General features: G+C 37.6%; 1 protein-coding gene across 1 annotated transcript; it reads left to right on the forward strand.

Annotated features, from left to right (window-relative positions):
- The first annotated feature begins 429 nt into the window (after positions 1-429).
- LOC149298770 (neuroepithelial cell-transforming gene 1 protein-like) lies at positions 430-5,967 on the forward strand. Its single transcript, XM_089487180.1, has 9 exons — positions 430-522; positions 2,594-2,701; positions 2,855-3,022; positions 3,539-3,698; positions 3,800-3,876; positions 4,124-4,381; positions 4,648-4,818; positions 5,170-5,356; positions 5,570-5,967. The coding sequence occupies exons 1-9, from the start codon at positions 430-432 to the stop codon at positions 5,965-5,967; spliced, it is 1,620 nt and encodes a 539-aa protein (XP_089343306.1).
- The last annotated feature ends 4,937 nt before the right edge of the window (positions 5,968-10,904 follow it).

Raw genomic sequence — 10,904 nt, forward strand, 5'->3', positions numbered from 1 at the left:
TTTGGCAGGGTCGCTCTACCTCTTGAGGTAGTAGTTTTTCTGGAGTATGGAATAGAAAGCAAACTTTGCGCATGAAACTTGCCCGAACAGCAGGCTGTGTTGGTTTATTCTGTGTCTAGAAGTGAAGCTGTCTGTGTTACGCGAGACTAGCTAGTAGGTGTGCCAGCTGTCACCGACAAACGACGTGGGATTGAGCAGCCGCACGCCCAGAAGGCAGCTGCAGCGCTCCTCCCACCTTTAAGTACATGAAACCGGAGGACTTCCCAAACCTGAATTCAGTTGCAGCAAGGGAAGTATGCAGTATGGGAAGGAGCTGTGAGTGTTTCTTAGCACACAGACGGCTTGTGTATGAAAAACTAGCAGCTCTCCTAAGAGCTGAGCCTCTAAAGTGGATCGCTTGCGTTTCCTGTGAGGGGGATATTAGAAAGTATGGTGGCTCATGATGAGGTTGGAGGTCTCCTGCCTATTAAAAGGACTATCCAGGTCCTAGCAGTTCAGAACCAAGCATCTAAGGAATTGGAGGTATGTATTAAAACAGAACTGCGGTTTGCGGCGATTGAAGAATTGAGGAATTCCTGTTAAATAAGAATGTTTTTTGGTAGTTTTCATTCTGTGTTGGCATTTGATTGGATTACGTTTTTCTTCTTTAAAGCTGGTTGTTTAACTGATTATCAAGCTGGTATGCAAATGCAATTGTTTGCATTTAGTTGTGGTTTGAGAATTATTATCTTGCTTGTTTTACTTATCTTCATTTTTGAGGCTCTGTCAGCCTCCCTTAACCTTAGAACCATGAATCATATTCACAAAATAGCATAAAAATGTTACAAAAACACCTACGCTTTGATCTGCTTTTCTCCTGCATTCTTTCAGTTGTTTGTATTGTTTAATTTGTAGCCTCGTAGAATGTTGCGTCTGATACAACAGACACGCTCGCCTACCGAGACTGGATTTTAAAATGGTTTTTGAGATTTGAAGCTTAAACTAATTTCAACACACTTATTTTATTACTGGTACCAGCCTCTTCTTTATTGGATCTGCTCGTTTTGCTGAATTCAGCGTACACATGTTATCCCTTGGTAGATATTCTAACACACACAGCCTTTTATCCGTATGTTTGAGAGCGTTTCACAGAGAATGTCTCCCGGCGACCTAAGGGCTATATGGATTAGTAGCTTTTTTTTTTTTTTTTTTTTTTTTTTGTGCTGCTGGCAGGATAAGGGCTTTAGGATTTCAGATTCACCCTGAAGGGAATAACCGCTGTTTCTGTTGGGGTAAGCCCACACATTACCGTAGGGGATTCTTATGTTTCCTCTCCTAATTTTGGCAATTTTAGCTGAGCATTCTTTAGCACCCGCTTGTGTGATAAAACGGTTGAAATAATATAATAACTGTCACATAGCAAAAGTGAGTAATAATTCCGCTACGCATTCTTGTTGTGTCGTTTCAAACAAGAGACTTTGTCTTCGCTCTACCAAATGGGCAAGCAAAAATGTAGACGGCTTACTTTATCTGACACCAGTGTGCTATGCGCTCATCAACACCTGTCCCTCGCAGAGCGTTTGTCATATCTATCCCCTGAGGACAGTCCAGTAATGGGTCACTTTCAGCTTCCAAAACTTCATTCTTCAACACATCCGCTCATTTAGAAGATATGTGCAGAAAGTCTGTTGTCCTTTCGGATGGCTATGACGTTTAAGCATTAGTGCTACTGGAAGAAAGTAACATTGTGCAGGGCTGTTTTTTTATGCATGTGGTGTATATATTTACATGAAGCCCACTGTCCAAGTTGTAGTAACTATTTAAAGTGGCTGTTACTGATTACTGTGATAATACTGGGATTCAGCTGCTGAATTTTAACCTGCGCTATCTGGTCATGGCTAGTATGTGTGCTTGTGCTGATTATAGCAAACAGAGCACTACTAGGTGTATTGAGAACCTACATCTGCAGAGTTTCGTGCATTAAACTAAAATAATATATTGTCCTCCCCTGGCTCAGCAATGCCGAAACTATGCAGAAACTGTACAGACGTTCCTAGACCCGAGTATGTGCCGCCGCTGCTCTGCCGAATTCAGTTTGCTTAATATAGACACTAGAGAAAAAATAAGCTTAATGTTGGCTAAAAGACATTAATCAAGTGAGCCATGTTTCCACTCTGAAACTGGTAGAACAATTGTTTCTTGTGCTCCGTACGTCCGAGCAGCTGTATCACTGCTTTATGCCTCATTTGACAAATATTGCCTTTTCCAGCTTTTTTGTGCGTGTTTTTTCTTTTTCTTTTCTTTTTTTTTAAGGCAAAAAAAGTTTTTGAAGTAGTATTTGTCCAGCTCAATCATTTATTTAAAACTAAACACTTCACGCAAACTAGCTGAAGGATTTTTCCAGTAGTTGAACATTTACTCGTTTGTTTAAATATAGTTGCGTGCAGAGAATTACGTAAGTCTGTATTGTCCATTCTGTCGTACGCTGCCCTGTCTTTTTATATTTGCATAGCTTTTGATCTTGATTGCTGTTTTTGATTAACTTTTTGCAGCTGGTGGGTTTACATTTATTTGGAATTACTAATGAATGAAACATCATTTTGTGTGTTTTCAGGAGCCGAGCAATAAAAGAGTAAGGCCTTTAGCACGTGTGACATCATTGGCAAACTTAATTTCTCCTGTAAGAAATGGAGCAGTACGACGCTTTGGCCAAACTATTCAGGTACAACATTTAAAAAAAAACCCAAAAAAAAACAACAAAAAACTTTATACCAAATAGCTGGGGCATCTGGGTATCGTCATATGAGTAAAGTGATATATTTAAGTACATTTGAACCACATTTTCAAGTACTGAAAACATGCTTCATCTTGACAGTCATTCGCAATGCGGGCAGAAAACAAGTCTCCAAGCAGCACCCAAAAAACCTGTAGCAGGATGGCTGCTCCTACCCCTCCCAAAAGAAGGAACAGTGTTCTTTGGTCCGAAATGCTAGATGTCAATATGAAGGAAAGTCTGAGCACAAAAGAAATTAAACGGCAAGAGGTGAGTTAAGAGACCATTCCCTGTATCCACCAACTCGGTGAATGCTCAGTCAAATGACTATTCCTGTGTAATTCCTGTAAAAAAAGACCTGTCACTCCAAAAACAGTTAATTAAAAGTGAGTTATGTGAATTTTTTCATCTTACAACTGTGTGGTGGTTAGTGTGTAACCCAAAATGGTTGCTCCTTCTCCAATGGGCTTAATTTCTGATCACTAATCACAAGCGAAGCCCTTATACTTTATGGTACTTTTCAGTGCTTATTCAATAAACAATTATGCCAACTCAGTAATATAAAATGAGGTTTTGCGTTGGATGAGGCAGGCTTCCTGCATGTCTGCAGGACATCAGATACAGAGTAAGGGAATGTTACCATGATGCTAAGCAATACAAAGAAACCAGAATCTGCCATTATAAATTCATAGCTCTTTTTTGCAATTTATCACGGCTCTCTCAGTGCAACCGAGTATTAGATCATGTTGTTAACACCAGGGACTTGTCTGTTTTCCTGCCATGCAGGCTATATTTGAAATGACGAGAGGTGAGCAAGACCTGATTGAAGATCTCAAGTTGGCGAGAAAGGCCTATCACGATCCCATGTTGAAGCTATCTATCATGTCTGAGGAGGAACTTGCACATATATTTGGAGATTTGGATGCTTATATTCCTCTTCATGAAGGTATGGCTATGCCTGTCAATCAAATGATTTCTTCATAACAATTTATATATATCTATATGATTGAATTTGTCTCCTTACATATGTTTTATTTATTTAAACAGAATTTCTGACTAAACTTGGAGAAGCAACACGACCAGATGGAACTGTTGGACAAATTGGACAAATTCTTGTTAATTGGGTAAGATACATAGCTGTTCTAAATCTAAAAGGCAATGTATACATCAACATAGGGATACAGGGTGTATGTCATGTAAAGATCAGTCCTGTTTATCTGTCTAGTAAAGAAATCACAGAACACTATATTCTAGAAGGCCAATGCTACTTAAGCGTTTTCATACATTTATGTTAGCCATGAATCAACTTATCTCTAATGCTATTTGTATATTTGAGAATATATTTGACAAATCTGCTTCCTCTGCCTACAGTTGCCGCGACTAAATGCTTACAAAGGATACTGTAGTAACCAGCTGGCAGCCAAGGCGCTCCTAGACCAAAAGAAGTTGGACCGCAGAGTCCAGGACTTTCTCCAGAGGTGCCTTGAGTCTCCCTTCAGTCGCAAGCTGGACTTATGGAGCTTCCTTGATATACCCAGAAGCCGTCTTGTGAAATATCCCCTGCTGCTGAAAGAGATATTAAGGCATACTCCTAAAGACCACCCAGACATCCCTAATTTGGAAGAGGCTGTAAGTAATGGCAATGTTTTAGGTGTTTAAATAATTGCGTTTCATGTAATAGTTTGCAATGCAATGTCTTTTTTTAACTTAACAGACCTGTAAGGGTCTATAGAAGACATGGCTTGCTGTGTAATGCTGCTGCACTTGCCTACCAAAGTTAATCATGGAGTAAAAATTGTTTTTGTGGCCACCTTCAGTAATGCACTAGGGCTCACCTTGGTATGCTTTCACAATGTTTAATCATGATTTGTCTACTTTTTCCCCTCTTCCTGTAGTTATGCTTGATACAAGGAGTGCTTACCGACATCAACTTAAAAAAGGGGGAGTCTGAATGCCAGTATTACATTGACAAACTTGAGTACCTGGATGACAAGCAGAGAGATCCACGAATAGATGCAAGCAAGATGTTGCATTGTCATGGCGAGCTGAAAAATAAGAATGGGCATGTAAGTGTGCTAGTATATAAATACTTTGGATTTCACCGGAAAGTTGTGTGCACATAAGTTTATCCTGAGGTGTAGGAAACCAAGCATATTTGCTATTTTGTTGAAACAAAAAGTACACTTTTTTTTTCTGTTTGGTTACACTAAATTGTGAATTCAGGCAGTCAAAAGTAGATTTTGAGGCCTAATTGCAAACATGCTTTCTGCTCTGGTCAGATTCTACAGGACTCTGTGGCAGTTTCCCTTCCACAAAGATATTGTTTTATGTGTTTTAAAAAAAGTGTCATTTTAGGGATATAATAGAGGAAGTTTTACCTTAAGTTTGATTCACGTGAAACATTTTTCTCTCTGCAGAAGCTGTATCTGTTCCTTTTCCAAGACATCCTCGTCTTAACACGTCTTATAACACGCAATGAGCGCCAGTACTATCAAGTTTACAGACAGCCTATTCCTGTTCAGGAACTCGTTTTAGAGGATCTGCAGGATGGAGATGTAAGAATGGGAGGTTCTTTTAGAGGAGCATTCAGTAATTCAGACAAAGGTATGACGTTTTTATATAGCTACCTCGGCTTTATCATTAAGCAGTTTGTCTCACATCACAATATGAATTGCTAAATGGCACATGTATTACATAACTATGGTGTGTCAGCTTAATATATATGTATTGTACCAAATAAGTGACTTTGTATCTGAATTTAAGCAATTCCTGATGTTTACTAAACATTTTTCTTTTTAATTTTTTTTTTTATTTTAGCCAAAAACATATTCAGGGTCCGATTCCAAGATGCATGCCCTGGCCAGAGTCATACGCTCCAAGCTAATGATGTGTTTCACAAACAGCAGTGGCTCAACTGCATAAGAACAGCCATTGCTCCCTACCAGCAAGCGTCACCAACCGAAGTGAAGGAGCTTCCGGATGTTAACGAAGAATGTGAAGAAAACCACCCACCAGTGCCAAACGCCAAAGCACAGAGAAGGTCGTCTACCGTATCTGGGATTGTAGAAATGGACTTGGATGAAAACGAGCGCAGTCCTGTCTCAAGCTCACCAGAAGACTTTAAAAGTGGGAAAACACAAAGAGCACAGACTGGGAGTCGTAAATTCCGAGATAAAACACAGCAGAGCATCAAACGGAAAGAAACCTTGGTTTAATTTGGAAGCTGACTCTTGGAAGGACTTGTTATTTATAAATGTGTACATTTTGTTTCTTGTACGTTTCCAGAACGCGTGGATTATTTCACTTATCCTACTGTACTTGTTATCCTCCTCCCCCTTTCAGTGGCAGCTACTGGTATGCAGTTAACACTGTTAAAAATAGTGTCTGTTTTCTTGAGATTTGAGTAATCGCATAAAATAAAACAAAAAAAAAAACCACAATAGTACAGTTCTGTTACCTGACACACTGACCACCGGATCCTGTGGTGGAGACTAGTTACTAGTGCATTTTTTTTTTTCTCAATTTTTTAATATATATGTGTATATATTTTTTTTCCCTGGAGAAGGTAGTGTGTGAAGTGGGATTCCCAAGTCTAAAATCCTCTCTGTGGGCCGAATTCAGTTGTTTACTGGGGTTTTCCCAGCTCTTCTCCACTCTGAGACGGCTATGCTGTAACCTGAGCCAACTATCTTAGATCTTGCAGTATTCAAAAATGCATGCGAGACAAATTTTAAGAAGACAGACTCTAACATTTTAATAGGTTTTACATGTTACCTACTGGAAATATTTCTTATTTGTTTACTGTACATTCCTCCCTTTTTTATATTTGTGTATCCTGGCAATTATTTAAATTTTAAGTAGAGTAGAGGGCATTTTTTTTTGTATTTTTTTTTTTAACTTGATTTATTGTATATTGAAGATGGGTTTTTGATTTCCCACAAACAATGCATTTTTTTCAACATTTTTATTTAGGGGCGGTAGGGTTGGACAAAGTATATTGTCACGTTTTGTAGTATTTTGAACTAATGGTTTATGTAGACATGTGCATTTGAGTTACGTAGGAAACTAGAGTTGGAACTAGTGAAGGATTTAAGTAACGGTAGTTATAACATATTAAATGTTTTGTTTGTTTCGAAGACAAGCTGTTTATGGAATGATGGGCCATTGAAATGGCATATGTGGGACCTAAGAAGGATTAATGTATGTTGTAGAAGGTCAGAGTGTATGTTGCAAATATATTGAATGTGAAGGAAAATATGAAATGGGCTAACATGATGGAAATATTAGTACTAGATATCAATATTAGATCACAAAGACAAGGCAAAAACAAGGATAATGTGAAATAGTGCAATGTAGCAATAACCAACTGCTTTTATGGAAAAATGATTAGTGAAAGCCCCTACCCATTCAATTTTACTATGCTGTAACCTGCATATACTGTAGAATTCCCTGTTGCTGGATTTGATAATGCCTTGATGGGAATTCAGAGATTGTACATAAATGAAATAAGTGTTTTCTGTAAAATTATTTGTACAGTTATAACTCTTCAAATACAATAAAAAAAAAAAAAATTCATACATACATTTTTTTTTCCCCTCTTATTCTTGATTGCTAAATGTGTAGCGGTTCAACACAATGAGTGAATCAAACTTGTTTAACTGCTGTCTGTGGCAGACTTCAGCACGTACCCACCTTTTAAAAAATGACATCGAAATCAAAGCAATGTAATAGGAAGGGAAAGGAATTTGCCTTTTTCAGTTCACCAAATTTGCAATGCTTTTATATGAAACTTGGCTAAATTATGGCATTCCCAAATTTTGAAATTGTTACAGAAGAACAAGACAACAAATGGATGTTTTCAGAAGCCCAAGGTCTGGTTGCTCCAGGAAAACTTGCCGGTTTGTCCTTAACCTCCCCCTTTGGCAGCTCATTATATAGAAGCTGTATACGTGGTGGTGGTATTTCGAACTCGTTTATTTGAAGTGTGTTTCACAAGCATTTTGATACAGAAATTTTTTTTCAGCAGTTTACACTGACTAAAGTTTCATACATGGTGACTGCAAAGAACATCTGTTTCACCCACCTGTTTCTTTTCCAGCATATTTATTTCAGGATACACTTATGCCCTTCCCATTAGTGCTGGTCAAATTCCGGGTTATTATGGCTACAGCACTTTACTGCAATGTTTGGTGTTTTTTAATTTATTCTGAATTGATCATTGTGGCTGAATCCTTCCCTGGCGGGATATTGGTGCACACATGCACCAGCACTGCTTTTAATATGGTTGTTGTAAAGCTGTGCTGTTCATTTGAACATATAGAAAACACAACGGATGAGCTGAAGGAAGTTGTCTGGAGGTTTTACATGGGAGTTGTGGTTTTAACTCACTTTCCTATAATCACAATACTGATTTTATGTGTCTTTATGGCAGTGTGTGTACGGCTATAGTTTTTTTGCAAAAGGAGACTCCTTTGCATGAATTTTGGACGAGGTGCCAAATAGCCTAAGGGAAGTACTGTGCCCAGGCCTGTTTCTATGTCTGCAATGTTTGCCCCTGGCCATTCCACAATCTGATTAGGAGCCACGTTGTAGGTCACTATAGGAACAATAGATAAAGTAGTTCTGCTTTGAAGTAATATATAAAATTTTTAGAAACATCCTACAAAAAAATCCAGATCTGCTGCATAATTTTCAGACTTGAGATGTAACATACAAATTTATAGTATGGGAAACATTTGCTATAAAATTTTTAATACATATTTACAATTTACAAAGTGGACACAGTCATGGGGATCAATATAAAACGGCATAAAAGGTCTGATTCCCGAAGTAGAATTATACTGTCCCATGTGTGTATATAAACAAAGCCTTTTCTTGTGCGTGCATATTTCTATAGCATTTTTTCTAAGAAAAGGGCTTTCTACTATACTTTTGTTTAGTTTTTTGCCTAACAATGTTCTGTTCCAAGGGACAAAATTAAAGCCTGGAGGCATACAAATGCACATAATGACATTTAATGCTGATATCTAGGGAAGATCTCAACATTCCTTAAGAACATTGATCAAGATCAGGACAATAGAGGAGAGTCTCTTCATGTGTCCTCTAATTATAGTAATGAACCCAACATTCCAGTCATCTGGCCCCTCATCACTCAAAACATTGAGCCAACTGAGATTTTACATTGTCTCAAAAATCTGATAAAAATCCTTCAGGGAATCAATTGACAGCATTATTTTATCATGGAAATTGATCCTTAAGGTCATTTGGATATCAGGTAAGTTTTGGTTGGTGCTGGGCCCATCCCAGCTATGTCCATTCATCTTCATCATAGAAGGTGCAAATACTTCTAAACTTTTAGCAGCCCGTAAGCTTTGGTAAATACGGGCTTGCCATGCTTGATTGGTAAACTTTAAACCACTTAGCTAAAAAAAAATCCAGAAATATTATGAGTTTAAAATATACAGTATGATCCCTACCCTATTCTAAGACTTGCCAGACCCTAGTAAGTATTATGGAACAACATCTGTTCCGTGTACAGTTATTAATGCACAAGAATGTGCAGATCTCTTTCTTAGGAAATCTTTTTGAGTTTAATAACAAACTACTGTCATGGTTTAATCTGGTTGACTAATGAACAGGTTATGTGGCGTGATCTAGATATTTACTGTAGTGCAGGGTAGATGTATATATTATACATGTATTATTTATTAATTTAATTAGCGCCATTATATTCCAGAGAGCTGAACAATGGGATATATATATATATAAATATATATATATATATATATATATATAATACAACGTATACTTTAGTATAAGTTAGCTGGGATGGTCTGTTCAGTCACCATAATAGTTTTTACAGACGAGGCTGAACTTGTTCCAGTGAAAGGCCTGAAGACACTTCTGTTGCTTACATTGAGATAATGGCTATTTGGGAACGATGCCAGACAATCTCAATCCAGAAGGATCTGATATCACTCGTAGTTTTTGTAGGAAATGCCTTGGGCTATTCAGGAAGATGGAAAATTTGCTAAAACATCACATCAATTAAAGAAACGAAATAATAATAATACAATGAGTGCCATTAGTCCCAACCCCTAAATTCACTTTCCTCTATTTACCTCTGAAATAATTAAGACAGAAATACAGGCTAGAGTGACGGAGATTAATCAATCTATAATGTATACGCATAAAGTAACAGCAGCTGCAAATCCTTTTTTAGTAATTGTTTTTTTTGTGTAGTATTTGGAAGGTGATATTATAGCTGAGACATTCCTAATGTCTCCTCACTTAGGGTGCAAATGGCAAATGTGCTTGTTTTTATCTCTCCGCACATTGTAAGCTAAAATAATCATATTTAATAGAACAAAGAATTCTGTTTTTCTTCCTCCATGATGTGTTTATTCACATAATGGCATTTATTTAACCGCTGGCAGCACATGCTAAATGTCACCAACCGTGAATTGTAGATAATAAATAGCAGACCCACCTACTATGCCCTTTTCCTATCTTTATTTTTAAATTTAGAACCTACGAGCTTGTGGGAGCAGACATAGCATAGAGACCAATTTTGCAAAAGAGAGCTTGTTCATTATGGTGTCTAGTATACCTAAATTATTATTATTGGGTCTGTTTATCATATGAAACTCAACCATGACAAAGAGCAAGATGTTTGCCATTGGTCAATCCGTTTCTGAAGTGTGCCTCGAATTGCCTATGGTTATGTCGTAAAGACGATACGTGTCAAGTGACCACCATAGATTGTCATGGAATGTTTGCCGCTACTCTTGAATAGCTCTGTTCATGCAATTGTAAATGGCTTAAATAAATTGTTGTTTTATACCATATGCCTGAGATTTTACTTATTTGTAGTTGTAGTGCTTGATACTAAAGATAATCACCTAATATAAAGTAAAAGAGGTTGCTTGTTTTCGGGTATGTCTATGCATTTGTTTATGATTCCTTTGGGGACCATCTCCGGATACAAACCCATAGACCACTTTGACACAATGGTGATGGATTGAAAGGGTGACTAATCCCAAAGCAGATCCTATGCTTATACACCCTTCTTAATTACACCCATTCCATCCTATATATAATATCACAATCATTCGCTGTCTGCACCTTTACTTTTATAACATCTCATTTTTAA

This window comes from Sceloporus occidentalis, unplaced genomic scaffold (genome assembly GCF_023333645.1).
Source record: "Sceloporus occidentalis isolate IW3139 unplaced genomic scaffold, rSceOcc1.0.p SCAF_31, whole genome shotgun sequence".
NCBI lineage: Eukaryota > Metazoa > Chordata > Lepidosauria > Squamata > Phrynosomatidae > Sceloporus > Sceloporus occidentalis.

Bases quoted from the DNA above. Each gene is read 5' to 3' on its own strand.
- LOC149298770 (XM_089487180.1), top strand. From the start codon at position 430: ATGGTGGCTCATGATGAGGTTGGAGGTCTCCTGCCTATTAAAAGGACT. The intron at 523-2,593 runs GTATGTATTAAA...GTGTGTTTTCAG, and splicing joins AAGCATCTAAGGAATTGGAG to GAGCCGAGCAATAAAAGAGT. The intron at 3,023-3,538 runs GTGAGTTAAGAG...CCTGCCATGCAG, and splicing joins AAGAAATTAAACGGCAAGAG to GCTATATTTGAAATGACGAG.